Source organism: Corylus avellana, chromosome ca6 (assembly GCF_901000735.1).
Source record: "Corylus avellana chromosome ca6, CavTom2PMs-1.0".
Classification (NCBI taxonomy): Eukaryota; Viridiplantae; Streptophyta; class Magnoliopsida; order Fagales; family Betulaceae; genus Corylus; species Corylus avellana.
In genome coordinates, this window is record NC_081546.1 from 2,156,379 (window position 1) to 2,173,598 (window position 17,220).

At 38.0% G+C, this 17,220-nt stretch overlaps 3 protein-coding genes across 5 annotated transcripts; all 3 read left to right on the forward strand.

The window, feature by feature from the left end:
• Positions 1–2,809: 2,809 nt before the first annotated feature.
• LOC132184623 (anthocyanidin 3-O-glucosyltransferase 5-like) lies at positions 2,810–4,866 on the forward strand. The gene has a single exon (XM_059598320.1). The coding sequence runs from the start codon at positions 2,937–2,939 to the stop codon at positions 4,371–4,373; it is 1,437 nt and encodes a 478-aa protein (XP_059454303.1). The 5' UTR covers positions 2,810–2,936; the 3' UTR covers positions 4,374–4,866.
• A 1,445-nt stretch (positions 4,867–6,311) lies between these two features.
• Positions 6,312–8,919, forward strand: LOC132184299 (peroxisomal membrane protein 11A). Its single transcript, XM_059597878.1, has 2 exons — positions 6,312–7,284; positions 8,605–8,919. The coding sequence occupies exon 1, from the start codon at positions 6,485–6,487 to the stop codon at positions 7,262–7,264; it is 780 nt and encodes a 259-aa protein (XP_059453861.1). The 5' UTR covers positions 6,312–6,484; the 3' UTR covers positions 7,265–7,284; positions 8,605–8,919.
• A 1,727-nt stretch (positions 8,920–10,646) lies between these two features.
• Positions 10,647–16,920, forward strand: LOC132183623 (lysophospholipid acyltransferase LPEAT1). 3 transcript variants are annotated; one of them, XM_059596983.1, is made up of 9 exons: positions 10,647–11,494; positions 12,010–12,129; positions 12,283–12,320; positions 13,162–13,226; positions 13,756–13,824; positions 14,398–14,531; positions 15,420–15,560; positions 16,296–16,442; positions 16,710–16,920. In XM_059596983.1, the coding sequence occupies exons 1-8, from the start codon at positions 10,955–10,957 to the stop codon at positions 16,401–16,403; spliced, it is 1,215 nt and encodes a 404-aa protein (XP_059452966.1). In that variant the 5' UTR covers positions 10,647–10,954; the 3' UTR covers positions 16,404–16,442; positions 16,710–16,920. The 3 variants fall into 3 exon arrangements, with proteins under 3 accessions (XP_059452966.1, XP_059452967.1, XP_059452965.1); XM_059596984.1 differs by having other exon boundaries at positions 16,296–16,359; XM_059596982.1 differs by lacking the exon at positions 16,710–16,920 and having other exon boundaries at positions 10,648–11,494; positions 16,296–16,698.
• Positions 16,921–17,220: the final 300 nt, after the last annotated feature.

A 17,220-nucleotide genomic window follows, 5' to 3' on the forward strand; every position in this document is an offset into this window, starting at 1 on the left:
AAAAAAACTGAGAGAGAACGAAGAAAAAAGAAAACAGAGAGACGAAGAAACAGAATCGAAGAAAGGTTGCAGAGAATCAAAAGAAATAAAAAAAAAAAAAAAAAAAAAAAACTGAGAGAACGAAAAAGAAAAATAAAAAACTGAGAGATAAGAAAAAAAATAATCCAATAAGCAGAAAGAGAACGAAATAACCAAGAAAAGAGAGATCAAAGATAAGAGATGGGGAGAGAGATCGAGATCGTGAGAGCCTCATGAGTGTGAGAAGGGTAGGGTTTTTTTGGTAATTTTACACGTTAATTCTAATCCTAAAGTAATGGATTAGCTAAGTCTCTCATTTTTTAGTGGCTTAGCTAATCCTGTGTATATGAAATTAGTAGTTCCATATGAATAGACTTTTTTCAGAAATAGAGTGTTATCAAATAAAGGATTAGCAATACCTAATGTTAGTTAGTCCAATCCAAAGGTCTAATCTGCAAACCAAACGAGACCTAAATGAATTAAATGAATTCTAAGTTTCGTTTAATTGATAGTATTTTTTTTTCTTTTATTGTATGCACGTGTCATTGTTTCGTTTTGTCTTTATGGTACTTTCATGCTAGTCCGTGTTTTTGTAATACGTCGGCTAGAAATTATTATAATAATTTATCTATTTAAAGGTTGTTATATTAAGAATAAAATGAGAGAAAAATTAATCATAAACCTTCTGTTTGAAACGCTCTAAATGCGTCCAGAAAGGCTATAGTGATTTACTGCCAGCTGAACCTGTCTCTCTATTAATGAAAGGGGTTCCACAGAAGTACATAGGAACATGCTGGTGTGAGACAGAAGAGAACCCATGCCTCTGAACAGCCACGACGCAAGCATTATGTTCCTTTGTCGTTACTCGTTGCATTCGAAGCATGTGTCGTGACAATTTCAACACCACCATCACACAAACGCTGTAACACGTACGACACCAATAAAGGCAAAAAGAGAGAAATTGAAAAAGAACAGTGTCAGATGCGTTTTTGGGTCCAAATATTTGCGATTCAGCGATTTTTCTTCATGGACGAGCTGTGAGATGAATTCTTGCGATAGAGATAAGATTATGATTAGATAGGACAATTCAATTTATTAGGATTAGATTATTTGAATTTGAATTAGAATTTTAGGTGTTATTTACTTGTATTTCTATAAAAAGACCGTTTGATTATTAATGAGAATTAATAAATAATTTAGTCAAATTGTAGTTTTTTTTTTATCTTGAGTGGAATATTGTGGTGTTTTTCTACTCTAAGTGAAGAGTTGTCTCTCTTACCTGAAAGGAGCTCTTAAATCACATCTTATGTCATTATCCAACTTTGAATACCTATCAACTTGCACTGCAACAGAGTTATGCAAAAACAATAACATGGTCAGAGGTTATTGGTTGGGGTGGAAATGATAATTTACCTATAACATTCATGAATCAGCGAGAGAAAGAGAGGAGCCTCCAAGAGAGAGACGTGGGATGGAAAGGTCTTTTGGGTCCTGTGAAGGGCTTGCTGGCTGCAAGACAGCAAGAGAGAGGCGTGAGTGGAGTATTTTTTGTGTGTGAGACATGCTTCTCTTTCAGCCCTTTTTAGAAGGGTTCGGCGGAAGAGAAAGAGGAAAACCCTTAGACAAGGTCCCTCCCCTTAACAAGGTCCCTCCTCGTTTTATTACTGACGTGTGATATGGTGAGTGAGCGTGGAGATATGGTAAATTATTGTAAGTGAGTGAGGCTCTTGGGAAGATATTTGCTCCCCAACAAATAGCATGCGGGATTCTTATATACTTTCTTTAAATTTATTTTGTAAATACCAAAGTTAAAACGCTATATAAAATACAATGATAATATTAATATGGGCTTGTAAAATGCTTTGACAATATAATAAAAAAAAACTGTTATACTGATTCAAAGATTTACTTCTCCAATTATTACTTCCAACCATCCACCTATAATTGCTGGCTCCATCAAGATCGTACCATAATCTTTTAGATGTGACAGTCTTAATTAATAGACAAAATAGAAAATGCATATATCAATTAAGATTATAAGGGGGTGAATAACAAAAAAAAAAAAAAAAAGAAAAAAGAAAAGAAAAGAAAAGAAAAAAAGATTGTAGTGTGGTGAGAGTGGTAAGACCACTTGCGGAATTCTTATTTTCTTAAAGAAAAAGGTTATCAACTGTGCAGGATTTTTAATTATTTTGTTAGGAATAAAGTTTTCTACGAATAATAATAATAATAATAATAATAACAAGGAAATCTTGTCCTTTAGAAGATGTCCCTGTGTATTATCAACCGTGCAGGATTTTTAATTATTTTGTTAGGAATAAAATTTTCTTCGAAAAATAATAATAATAGGGTTAAATACTAAATATCCCTCTTGTGGTTTCATAATTTTATTTTTTCTTCTCTAGGGTTTGATTTTTATCACAGGAGGTCTCTGTGGTTTTGATAATAGACCAAATTAGTCATCGGTCAGTTAACTTCTATGTGAACCAATCAGATGTTGACACGTGGTACATACTTAATTTTTTTTTAAAAAAAAAGGAAAAAAAATTGGGGGTGGCTCTTTGGGTGCCCACCCCCAGTGGGTACTGGGGGTGGCCTGGCCCCAATTTTTTTTTTCGTTAAGTCAACTGATGAAGGACTAATTTGGTCTATTATCAAAATTACAGGGATCTCCTGTAATAAAAATCAAACCCTAAGAAAAAAAAAAAAAAAATTATGAAACCCCATGAGATATTTAGTATTTAACCCTAATAATAATAACAAGGAAATCTTGTCCTTTTAGAAGATGTCCCTGTGTATGTATTTTTGTTCTATAAATAGGTATAGTTTGTTTTAGAAGCCCATGTTCTGCATAGCGCCACCAAATTCTAGCTAGAACTCTCCGAGTCCGACCGATCACATTTCATAAACTAACAACAATGGTGGTAGCAGAGTCTGAAACCATGAAACCACACGTTGCTGTCCTCCCAAGCCCGGGCTTGGGCCACGTCATCCCCCTCTTCGAGCTGGCCAAGGTCCTGGTCGTCCACCACGGCGTCCGCGTCAGCTTTCTCAACATCACCACCGAAGCCTCCGTCGCCCAAAACCAGCTCCTCCACCCACCCACACTGCCTCCAGGCCTCCGAGTGATCGACCTTCCACCTGCTGACATTTCCACCCTCGTCAGCGAACAAACTCTCGTCCTCACCCGGCTATGTATCAACGTAGAGGAGAGCCTCAAGCCGTTAAAGTCGGTTCTCATGGAGCTGGGGAAGCTTCAAGCTCTCGTCATTGACTTGTTCTGTACCCAAGCTTTCCAAATCTGCAATGAGCTTTCCATTCCTGCCTACACCTTCTTCACTCCCTCAACTTCTTTCCTTGCTTTCTCCTTGCATCTTCCTACACTGGACCGTGACGTGGACTGCGAGTTCGTTGACCTTCCCGAGCCGGTTCAGGTCCCGGGTTGCACCCCGGTTCGAACCGACGACTTGCTGGACCAGGTTCGGAACCGGAAGATTGACGATTACAAGTGGGCGTTGTTCCACTTCAACCGGCTGCCCATGGCGGCAGGGATTTTCTTGAACTCGTGGGAGGATCTTGAACCGGTCTCGTTTAAGGCAATAAGAGAACACCCTTTCTACCAGAAAATACCCACACCACCGGTTCACCCAATTGGGCCGCTTATCAAACGAGACGCAGCCACGACTGCATCGGACGCCGAGTGTCTAGCGTGGCTAGACGAACAACCTTCGAAATCAGTTATTTTCGTGGCGCTGGGTAGTGGAGGGACTCTGACAGCTGCACAGCTCACCGAGTTGGCTTGGGGGCTAGAAATGAGTCAGCAACGGTTCATGGTGGTGGCGCGTAAGCCAAGCGATGCTAGCGCGTCGGCGACGTTCTTCAATGTGGGTGGAGATGTTAACGATCCCAAGGAATATTTGCCTGAGGGTTTCTTGGAGAGGACGAAAGGGGTGGGGCTGGTGGTGCCGTCTTGGGCCCCGCAGGAACTGGTGCTCCGCCACCCATCAACCGGTGCGTTTTTATCTCACTGCGGCTGGAACTCGACACTTGAGAGCATCACTCACGGCATACCGATGGTCGCGTGGCCGCTTTACGCTGAGCAAAGAATGAACGCGACGATGCTTGTCGAGGAGGTTGGAGTGGCGGTTAAGCCGGTGGTGGAACGAGGAAAAGGAGTCGTCGCAAGGGAGGAGATTGAGAGGGTGGTGAGGATGGCGTTGGAGGGTGAAGAAGGAAAGGTAATGAGGCGTAGGGCTGAAGACCTACAAGTCAAAGCAGAGAAAACGTTGACCTTTGGTGGGTCGTCTTATGAGTCATTTTCTCGTGTGACCAGAGAATGGAAAGCTCATATATAATGGAAGGCTAGTCTAAAATGCTAAGTTTACAAATAAATTTTATAAAATAAAATTTTTATAACATGATGTGATATAATATGATAGGGTTTTTTAAAAGATGAATTTATCTCATTTTTAATTATATTGTATCACATTATGTTGTAATTTTTTTTTTTTTTTTGGTAAAATTTGTTTATAACCTTCCTCTATTATTACTTAAAATATTATGAATGACCGGTTAAAAAAAGATAAAAGAGAAGATTTCGGTGTTCGTCATTCTTAGGAGAGACTCACAATGAATGCCTAAATAAATTTGTTGTGTATTATTGTGAATGTTGAAGGATATGAGAAGAGAGGATGTGTAATGCCTCCGCCGTTAGGGATAGGCACGTCAACAAATATTCTCAGAAGTGCAAAGCATTATAACTTATAAGGTTAGCGGAGCAAGTACTATAATGTTGTATTAAATGCATGTTAATTTGTATTTTTTAATATAATGTTGTTATTTGAATTAGTAACATCTACTTAATGAGGCGTGCTTATCATCTGATTTAGTTACTTTTTAGTTTGGTTTTTAAGAGTCTTGACATGAATAATATATGATATATCTACTAATATAGTTAAAACTAACATAAAATAATCCTTGAACTCAACCATTGGGAATGTGCTTGATTTTCTTGTTCTACTCTCTTATTAACATGAAAAATCTATGGCATTAAAAGTCCAATTTGAAAACCGAGAGAGAAAATTAAAATCGTACGAAAACGAGTTTTAATCAAGTTCCCCTAAATAAAACATTGGACCATATATAGCGTCTGTCTCTCCTTCGAGACATTTCTAAAGAGCACCTGTCTTTTTCCTTCGTGCTTTTCTTCTACCTTGAAGCCATAATTTTCTCTTGCTCTTTCTGATTGGTGAGGACGTACGTCCTCAATTCTCCATGCACTTTTTTGTCCTCTTTTTCTCTTATTTTTTTGTTTGGTCTGCATCTTGGATGCCAACTCTATCTACTGCGTTTCCAATACCTTCTCCACACACGCGCGAACCACCTTTCAATGCTTTCATCTCCCGACCTCTGACCCTTTGTTTGGAGTTCTCCATGTTAACGAGCGTGCACTTCGTGGCTTACTCTCTATATCACTTCTCCGGATCACCATGCCTGGTACCCTTTATTTGTCTATTGGGACTCCAAATTTTGTTGCAGACCATGTTGCCATGTTCTCCATGTCTTCACTGTCGGGCACCCTCTCGTCGGACGTAACAATGGCACTTCGCCAAAGTAGCTCAAATCCAGCCCCTTCCGACAGTTGGCTTTCATTTCAAGCCAAAGTTTGGCTCTCTTTTTGTTTGGTCTTAATTATTTGTGGTATTGCTTAAAACTCAAGCCCACTTCAGCTCACAATTAGCTCTCATTTTAGCTTAAAGTTAATTCTCTTTTTTGGCACATAAATGATCTTCTTTGTATTGTTTTTCCATCTCGAGAAGAAGAAAATAAAAAAAATAAATAAAAAATCAAACTCAAAGTTTCAGAATCTTTCTCGTTAAGTTTGATATTGTATGTTATTTATCTTGTATAAGAGTGATTGTAATCATGTTTGATTGTAATTAAATCAATCAGATTTGATTATTATACTTATCTTTGTCAATTCTCCTATAAATAGGAGCATTTGTATTGTAATATCAATCAAGCAATAAAAGAATAACGTAATCTTTTAAGCTTTATCTCTGTGTATGTAAGTCGTTAACTAAACCACGGGCAATTTATTGTCTATTTTATTCCTATTTTATTATTCTTTCTTCAATTCAAGTGTAATCTTCCCACTATGGCTTCTAAGTTCTCCTGAAGCCATAGAATGGACCGTGCCAATTTTTTTTGGCGACCCTTCTCTTGGCTTCTCTTCTCCTTTTGTACTTGCTTTGAACTAATTTTGTGCTTATACAACACAAGTTGGGTTCGGCGGTTATTTCTGATCGCCTGTCACTGATCTTGTGGCACACATAACAATAACATACTGTGCAAAGAAAGAAGGAAAAGTCGCTGTAGTTATGTGTCAAACGATGTCGTTATAGGGGGATGCATATCCTAAAAGAAAATTTTGTTCGGTCTAGCTCTCCGGCTCTCTGCGACGATCATGGATTCCAAAGCTTCAACAGTTAAGACTCCTCCTCAAAACCCCAAAACCCCAATTCGGTCACCACCCAAAGGCAGAGACCTCTTGGACCACCTCGAAGCCTACCTCGCAAAGCGAGATGGTGTTGACAAGTTCCTCAAGATTTCCAGGTACGCCACCAAGATCATCCTCGCCTCCTCGGTGCTTCCCGAAACCCTATCCCTAACTGGCCGGCTCAAGAGCTTCGAGTCCAGCGTGGGACTGAGCCGCAAAGCCTTCCGACTCGGCAAGTTCGTCCAGGACATCAACGCACTCAAGCACTCCCATTTCGGTTCGAAACAAGAGCTCGTGCTCTCCATCGTCGCCTATGGCGGCGAGGGCTTGTATTATTTCGTCGAACAGTTTATCTGGCTTTCCAAATCGGGTCTGATCGATGGCAAACACTCGCGCAATTTGCAAACGATCAGTGCCTGGGCTGAGTTCATTGGGTACATGGGTAGTGTCTCGTTGAAATTGATAGATTTGAAGGGGATTGCCGAGGACGAAGCGTGCTTGGAGACGAGTATTGAGGTCGCGGTTTCCAGGGGAATTGGGCGTCTGGAAGAAGAGCAGAGGTTGAGGAAATTGAGGGAGAAGAAGCTGATGAAGAAACTCTCGATCGTTCAAGATTTTGCCGATGGGCTAATGGCGTTGGCTGATATTCGCGAAGGGAAGGGCCGGCTTTCGGCTCCGCTTTTCGTTTCGTGTGCGGGGCTTTTATCGGCGCTGATTAGCGCTCATAAGAATTGGGTGTCTTGCTGAGTTTTGTGGCCTTTTACAAGGTATGATTGCTGGGCACTTGTGGGTTTTTGTTACAATTATTCTCCAAGTTATATATTTCAGGAGTGATAATGCAGCGTAGCTGCAAATTGGGCGAGGGGAAAGAGATAACTCTGCAGGAGATACAATGTGAACACCATGAAGGTTCATCACTTCATCGGTTCTCTTGTTTTCATATTTCTTCGAACAAATAAGCCCATACAGGGATAGACTGATAGTGGATCAGTATATGATTCTTTTACAATAATTTATTAAAAAGGTCCGGTTAGAAATGTGCAGAAGTTTAGATTAGCGTTGTCTTTGATATCTCCTTTATTTTAGCTAAGGGAGTTAAATGGTTTTTGTGCTGGACACATTTGGTACTGAAATTCATGTCTTTTCCCCTCATCACATGGCATATGAAGTATTGTTTTTGGATATTATTTTTGACCCAAAATTCCGCTGAATCTAGGGATCATAGATCGGCTGGACTGAGTAAATATGACAATTAAGGTCGGTGGGCTCCTACATATTTGTGCTGACTCCTAGAAATTCTGTCCTGGTGATTCTGACACTAGCATCCTTGACCTCTAATTCCATGGTGGATACTATTAAGATTATGCAAAAACAGAGTATGAACTAGAATGAACAACTGGAAAACAGAGGAATTGGAGAAGGAGACTTTCTCTGTATTACATTGAATGAACTAGATGTTTTAACTTTTAAGAATGGTGTTCGGGTGCAATGAAGCTGCCCATTGCATTGCACACCCAAGTCCCGCCATCTTAGAGCAGTTGTCTAGGCCACACCCTATTCGGGCAGGTGCTTGGGCTCCACCTGCTCGGGTACCTACCCGAGCCGGTGGGGTTTAGGGGTTTGGTTACTATCTCACATTAGACTACCCTTCTTGCACGGGTTGTGGATCCATGTTTTAATGCTTAGCTACTTATCTCATACGCATAGCAGTGAATAATGTTCTATGATATTTAGATAGTCGTTATTACTCACCATTGACAATATGTGATGTCTATGGGAACTCGTGTCCCTAGGCCTTGGCTTGTGTGGTGAAAGGGTGGGATATCCGGTGGGGGGTATAGGTTGAAGTTTTGCTAATGGAGAACCCCAAAAATCTTCTGAAAAACTCAAGATTGGGATCAAAATCCATCTTTGGTACTTGATATGCTTTGATATAAGTAACTTATTTTTGTGCTTATGCAGATTAACCCTCCTATATTCTGTTTCATATAAATAAAACCTCACTGTCATGTTTCATCACTCTTATGAGTCCGTTGTACAAGAAGTGATGAGTGATGTTGTCTATCACTGGCTTTCCCTTCGAGTAGGTTAGCTTCTTCTGTCAATGCCTGCAGCTTATGAGGACATCTGGACCAACCTCTTCTTCTGCTTCAAGCCTAGAAGAAGAAACCTCTCCTTCTGCAGCTAACGAGCGTTCCCATATTTATTTTGAAGTGCAGGGGCGCATGTGTGCGCGCATGCTATTTTCTTTTCTTCTCTATTATTTTCCCTGCCTTTTGGTTTCAATATCCATGCCAACAAGCTACAAAGAGATTTGTGGTATTTTTCCTGCTACTTTTAAAGAAATTAGGGTAATCTTTCAAGACAAAGTTTTTCGCTAAATTGGGGTGGAGGATAGGAAATTTTTACAATCCAATCTATTAAATTGATATACATGTTATTAAAACTTGTGATTCTTACATGCATTTTTAAATGATCTATTAAAAATGCATGTGAGAGTTACATACTTTAAAGATAAATGTTAGTTCAATGGGTTGAAGAAGTTTTCTCTAACCCAATTTAGAGAAAAACTTCGGCCAATCTTCTTTAGGCTTTATACCATGAAGTGTATCTCTATAAAGTATTGGTCATGATGACGGCAAGTTATATTAAGTTGGAAAAATAAAATAAAATTGAAAGTGCTAATAGTGATGTCTCTCTCTATGAACTCATTTTGGTGCTCTTTGTTTCTAGAAATTTATACAAATTATAAAGTAAAATAATGCTACTTTGCAAGAAGTGAAGACTTTTTCCCGTTAAGTAATAAGAGCAGAATTTTGTGAGATTTGGGAGGTCAAACCTAGGATTGTTGAAAATGATTTTGGTGTAGATGAGAGTGGAGGAGCTCCCACGCACGGGCTTGCCATGGATGCAAGGGAATGTAGGTTGGGGCTAGCTTTCGGCGGCACCTACCTCTACGTTATCAGGGTTGTTCAATTTATTAATCCACCGTTAAATAATTTTTAGGTTGTTAGCTTAATTGTTAATACTAGTGGATTGACACGTCAACTTGAAAATCCACATTATATTATCATGAGTTATTAAACAATTAAATTTGATTAACTAATGTAATAGTGCCCCTCAACTACCATTGGTCTAGTATATAGGGAGTGGCTCGATGGCCTCCCATTTTTATTATTATTATTATGGTTATTAATATTATTATGATATTAATGAAATTTGTATGTATAAGTTGCGGATTAATTTTTGAAACTTAGAAGTCCATTTAATTTCGCATTAAAAAAAAAAAAAAAAAAAGGGAAAGCTTTACTTTCTAAACCTCGCATTTAGAGAAATTTTTTCCAAATTTCAAAAACTCTCAATTTAACTCCCTCAACGTTCAATTTGATTCAATTGACCCTCGTATGCTAGATTTAACTGTTAACCTCTAACGGAAATGACTAAAAATACCAAACTATCCTTTTATTTTTTTATTTTTTGTAATTTTTAATTTGAAATTAAGGATAAATTTGTAATTTTATAAAAGTAAGGAGTATAAAGGTCATTTTATTACTTTTATCATTTAAAATCTGACCGAGAGTACATTTAATCAAATTGAAAGTTTTTGAAATTTGAAAGGTTCAGGGTCTTTAATGTTTTTTTTTTTTTTTTTTAATAAAAAAAAGGGAAACTTCACTTTAGCTCTCTGAACTTTCACTCGATTTTACAAACCCCTCATGAACTTTCAAATCTTTCATTTTGGACCCCTGAACTTTCAATTACTCTTGATGTGGACTACTCCGTCAGATTTTAAATATTATATGACGTTTATACCCTTGACTTTTGTATAAAATTCAAACTTTCAAAACGTTTTTTATTTTTAAAAAATGAAAATCAAGAACATTTTGGTCTTTTTTGTAATTTTAATGGCTAAAATTAATAGAAGGGTTTTAATTGAGAGTAATTGAAAGTTCAAAGATTCAAAATAAGAGAGTTAAAAGTTTAAGAGAAATTTGTAAAATCCGGTAAAAATTCAGGGGCCAAAGTAAAATTTTTTGGAAAGTGAAGTTCTCGAACAGAAATAAAAAAAGACATGGAGAAGATCGTGGCCAGTGGACCTTTCAGTAGGTCCCAGCGCTCTGGGTTGATCGGCTTTGCTCTCGCCTCTCACTGTCAATAGCCTATTAAAATCCAAACAACAAAAGCCCAGATCCTAATCTCCTCATCATAACCTGTACGCCAAAACCTTTCCTATAATTCCATGTCATCAGGTGAAGGACGAAATTTAAGGGCTTCCATTTCAAGCGCACCACAACAAATCCTTTTTCCAGATCCACGGTAAGTCTTCCTCGCTACTTTCTTCTTCTTCTTCTTCCCCAAAACCTCCCTCTAAAAAATCATGGCTATAAGCCTATAACCAAATAAATGGGTATCCGGTGACCGGAGGGATTCGAAAACATGGAGTGCGAACTCAAAGACCTCAGTCCGACGCAAGGCGAATCCAATCCCCAACCGCCGCAACCACCACAAAGATCCGAGTCCGCCCACGACGAGGGCTCGACCAAAGACGACCGTCCGCTTCTCAAGCCCGAGCCCGCCGCCTCCGTCTCCCAAGAGAGCCTCCAAGAGCTCGAGAAGAAATTCGCCGCGTACGTTCGGCATGACGTGTACGGACCAATGGGCCGCGGTGAGCTGCCATTGGAGGAGAAGGTCCTTCTGGGCATCGCGCTGGTGACGCTGGTGCCGATACGCGTGATGGCGGCGATGACCATATTGGTGTTGTACTACGCGATTTGCAGGATTTGCACGCTGTTCTCGTCGCCGAATCGGGAGGAGGGCGACCAGGAGGACTACGCGCACTTGGGCGGGTGGAGGAGGAACGTGATTGTCCAGTGTGGGAGGGCCCTCTCCAGGGCCATGCTTTTCGTTTTTGGGTTTTATTGGATCAGCCAGACGTACCGGATTCCTAATAGTCACGACAAATCATCCACCGTTCAGGTAGCCACTCCTATTCTCTCTCTGTGATCTGTGATTTATATTTCTGTGTACAAAATGGCCTTTCTGAAAGCTACTATAAAAGCCGTGCCATGAATGACCGTGCCCAGGTCAAATTTCAGGGGCCCAAGTATATTTTAGCCTGCAAAGAAAAAATGGAATTCTATTTCATAGTCAACAGGAAGAAAACGACCATTTCTACATTACCCATTTATCGTATGATTTTTGTTAATAAGTAATCGAATTTTATTAGAAAGCGGTAGGGTGAAAAGAAAAAAATGATCAAGACTAGTAACATGAAGCCACTCAAAGGCGGCTGTCCAGTGATATAGAATTTTGAGAAAAAAAACAAAAAAAAGGCCGACATCACCTTCTACATTTTCTACGCTTTTGAGCAGAGTCACACTGCTCTTTCCAGCAAGCGAAGAGAATCACCATCCACCTAGACGTGACCCACTTTATTCCGTTTATGTTGCTTCTTACTTGTTTCCCATTTTGCTGTTTTATTTCAATGGCAGAATGAGGGCAAAGATGAGTCCGACGAGCCCGAAAGACCTGGGGCAATTATATCGAATCATGTGTCCTACATAGATATATTGTATCACATGTCTTCCTTCTTCCCGAGCTTTGTTGCTAAGGTGTGTTCATTCGACATGCTACATAAGAAACGGATTACTTATGCTCTGCTTTTTTTTCATTGAATACACATTCATTACAGTTTTGGGTGTTTTCACTGACATATTTCTGTTCGTTCTTAATCTGTGGATTGTATCTGGGTTTCATTGCTAAAGCGATCAGTGGCTAAGCTTCCTCTAGTGGGTCTCATCAGGTTAGTTCACTTCATGTTTGCTTCCTTAAGTCTTCTGCTCTCTTGTAATAATTGCTATAATTTTACCATTGAATAGTCTATTGTAATTGTAGTATATATTTGATTATAATGTGAAAGATAGAATATGATAAATAATAGTCATATATAATATATACTAAATGATTTTAAACTAGATGGTAATTCGTTAATGTTTTGACTGATCAATTCTTATTTATTTATTTTTTTGACCCATAAAATAGTATTTCCTTCTGTCTAATGAATTGTAAGGATGTTTGCCACTAATTCCTAGGTGGCTTCTCGTGTATACTCCCTGTGTATATGGATGCCTTACATTTTTAATGATATTTCGATTATTTACCACAAAAAAAAAAAAAAAAAAAAGGAATTGTAAGGATGTTGACAAACACCAGACATGATGCTTGGCATAGATTCTATGTATTTTTTTTTTACTCTTCTTCAAAACCTACAAACTATCATGAAAAGCATGGAATTCGGGGCGGGTCAGGTTCTTGTTATGTAGAATTGCAACGTTAATCCCACCATGATATATGCAACATCTGTGCTTTAGAGAAGATAATAGTATTTTTCCATGCTTCTTTGTCCTTTATGTTTAAGCATCTGAAGCTTTTGTCTATGATTTTAGGAGGAGAAAGATGTTATTGTAATGAGTATGTGCTTATGATCTTTCCTACTAGCTTTGTCTAAGTGTTCTTGTTACTATCTTTTACTTTGTCAAGTATTTACTTCTTACCTTTGTGATGTCTAATGTACTTTCCCTATCACCGGAATAGCTTGAATGGGTGAGAAGGGATTTAAAATTCTTATGGCATTTTTTTGGCAGCAAGTGCCTCGGTTGTGTTTATGTCCAGCGGGAGTCAAGGTCATCTGACTTCAAGGGTGTTTCAGGTAGCGCAATATAGATGCCTATGTTCTTTACTCTTATTATGTACAATGGAGGATAAGCACATTACTCACAATGTCTCTTTTGCCATTTTTTTTAGTGTTTATTTTAATTTCTGGGCACACTTTTAAATAGTATGGTGAGTTGTTATGTGTGTTCGCTGTATTATTGCTGCAATGCAGTAGAAAAAGATTACAAGTTGTTATTGAGGTTGTGCATCAAACTTTTAAAAGATATGTTCTGGATTAATGTAGTTTCATTGGCAGAAAAACAAGCCAACAGCAAATTCCTTGCTTTGGTTGACTACAACAAATTCTATTCCCTATTTTTACTTATACCAATCAAGATCTGCCCTCCAAAGACCCTTCTCAAGCAAGACCAACACTAACAAATTGTCATATTAAAAATTTATTTAACTTATAATACTTCACAGAGAGGGGCTCTAAAAATTGGAAGGTACCGAAGCCCTCGCATTATTGTTGGGACTTCAGTCAGCAACCTCCCCCTTGATTCTAAACCCTTGATTGCTTGCAGGTGTTGTGACTGAAAGAGTTAAAGAAGCTCATCAACATAAGTCTGCTCCAATGATGATGCTTTTTCCAGGTAATCAATTTTTTTATACTTTATGTTGTTATCCATTTGTTATCCTCGTGTTTTTCATAAACTGCATAACCTGTATCTTGAATAAAGAAAGACTGAGTTTATTAATAAGTTGCATTGAATTGCAAGAAATAGTTATAATTATATTAAATAATGTACTTTAAATGAATAATATTTCCTAAGGTAGAAAGTTTTAAATTGTAGGTCTTCAAGAGTGTCCATTTTGCCATTCATATTGAGCATATAATTATCGGACTGACATAGCTTTTCAGTTGGTAAAGAGTAGCAAATCTCGGGATGACAGATCTCCCTATTCTTTAACTTTTAGCTTAATCAGTGGAAGTGTCAATAGTATTTGTAGTGTAGGACTGGTGTAACTGTAGCACTATGTTGCTGACTTGCTCTTATGATAAAACAACTGTCTCTAGGATCACAATAAATTCCCTTCGATTCATCAAAAGTGAAAATGGTACACAGTCCCTCTCTTAGGTGCTACAACATTAGGATTTATTATGCATATTTTCCCTGATTACTGTTTTGTTTACTTCTTTCAATTCATCCTCAATTTCTTTGCAGAAGGGACAACTACAAATGGAGACTACCTCCTGCCATTCAAGACAGGTGCATTTTTACCAAAAGCACCAGTGCTTCCAGTGATTCTAAGATATCCTTGCCGAAGATTTAGTCCTGCCTGGGATTCAATCTCTGGGGTTAGTGCTTCTTACGCTCAACTTTCATAACCTTTAACAAATCCTGATTATAATACTCTCTTCATCCCAAAATTAAAGTTCACTTGAAAAGGCTAAGAGAGTACAGAAAATGCATTCAACATGTAATTAATAAAATGATATATGGTAATGTGGGAAATTAAGCAAAAGTTACTTTTTGGCTTTTGATCATAGACAATAATGCTGGGACACTCCAAAAAGTGAATTTTGTGAGCGCTAATTGAAGGGCAGAGTCGGCATATGTTAACTATTCTCTTTTTCCCCGTTTAGTAGGAATATAAATACTTTAAATATAAACAGTGTATTAAAGTACCTGGTCTTCCACAACTGGAATGGGCCTCCTAAGACCTCGCTTTGGTGGGAGCAGCACTGTGTAATGACCATTGGCGAATAGTATAAATGCTCTCAGTAGAAAAAGTACTCTATTTATTTCTTGATGTCCTCCTAGTGAAATTCTTAGAGGCTTTTTATTTTGTTATTGTAGATTGTGTAATCTGAGTTATTTATTCCCAATAGGCTTGGGAATTCTTAGTCAATGGTACTAATGGATTTGTCAGCTTAAAAAATTATCTGCTTAGAACTTAAATCACAAAATTCTAGGTTCATTCAAGCTTGGTTAGACTTAATTTTATTACTCAAAAGTGTGAGTTCTAAAAAAACTTCTTGTTGAACTCAGAAGTAAACTTTTGATGTTTGTCTGATTAATTTCAATAGTCATTTAACTCATAGGACATAAATATGTGCAACAGAAAGTTCAAACTGCATGTACTCTCAACGTTTCTTAGGAGCTAAAGTGTTTGGAGAAAATGTTGTGTTTATTGCAACTTGTGTGCTTTGAATCTTAATTTTGATCTGATTCTGTACTTGCAGGTGAGACATGTCATTTTTCTACTCTGCCAATTTGTAAATCACTTGGAGGTGATACAATTACCTATTTACCACCCCTCCGAGCAAGAAAAGGATGATCCAAAACTTTATGCTAGTAATCTTAGAAGGTTGATGGCAAGTGAGGTATGCATCTCCAATCAATTTTTCATATGACATTACTAAAAACTAATTGCACTACATCTAGCGTTCTTGCTTGAGAATGTAACCATTAGTTTATAATTAGAGACATATATTGGAGCCGGTGTATTCCTGAAGGTACTTGTTTTGGGGGAAATCATTTGTCTCTTTAAAATTTGTGAGTCTCAGATCATAGAAGTTGTACATACTAAGAGATTATGTGACACTCCGGCTCCATTTTGAGAAGATGGGGAATAGCCCACATAAGGTGGGTAGTTTATAAAGATAGTCATGATTGTTAAATCCCACATTACTTAGTTATTAACTGAAATTGAACTTTATAAGGAATTCTATGGAAGCTCTAGTCTTTTTGGAGTGATAGCGTAGATGTGGCTAACGCTTTTTCCTGGGTCATTATAATGCATGTGAAAATGTAGAAGAGATTCATACAAAGAAGTAGTATATGAGGGATGATAGCTCATGCCATATGTTGGTTCTTGAATATGAAGTGGGGGGCCTAATGCACCTCTATTTTATCATGACTACTTACGGAGGCAAATTCTGTTGTAGCATAAAAGTGATGGCATCTACTTTATCAATAAGTCCTGTAAGCAATGGCATCTACTTTATCAATAAGTCCTATGGTTTGTCGCTCGTTACAATTTGTAATGCCATTGTAGCCGTATGTGGTCCATTGATTTTAACTTGGTTTTACTGCTGTTGCGTTATTTTTGCATGCAGGGTAATTTGATACTGTCAGATATTGGACTGCCTGAGAAGCGAATATATCATGCTGCTCTCAATGGTAATAATAGCCTGCCTAGTGTTTTGCATCAGAAAGACGATTGATAATTTCATGGCTTCGCTCCCAAATGATTTCTTGTCCCAGTTGAGTTTCTTAGTCTCAATTGGCATTTGCTCATGAATGCACAGGCATTAGCTGGGCGTGTACTCACCCATTTAGATGGACATTGGCGTGCTGTTATCGCCTTGTAACATTCTTACATAAAATATGGCCGTTAAATACTGTTTTAATGTGCTGATGGATCTCTTCTATAAATTTATAACAATACTCAATAATTTTATGTCTCGAAACCCTTCTAAGACAGAAGTATGCATCTGTAAATCTGAATCATCTCTTTCGTGTGCCTGCAGGTTTGTAATGCCAATGCTAATTCGGATTCGCCGTCTGTATATTCGTCATATAATTCTATTATTAGAAAAATGAAATGAAATGAAATTTATTCTGAAAATTATGTGCTGAACGAGTATTTGTTTGGTCCTATCAGTTGACATGTACTTAAATCTAATTTCTGAATACTGCTTTGGGCTAGAGTGGCAATTTTAAAAGCAGGCCGTTCTGATGTTTCGAGATCCTGGAAGATTATTTCGTTTTGAGGCAACTTGGGTGCCTCTCCTTGCTGCTGCTGAATATTCAATGTCTTCTAATTAATTATATGTTAAAACTGAGTGGGGTTTGTTGGAAGGATTGCAGAAATACAGAAAATTCAAGCAGTGTGTACATGTTGTCGCATCATCATTTAAATTCTAATTTACGTTACACCATTTTAAGGAACAAAGTGCCCCCTGTTAAGTTCTTTTTTAATATCAAAATCTTAGTTTCTTTTTCATCTTAATTCTTTTTTATGTAATTCACTAGCTACTG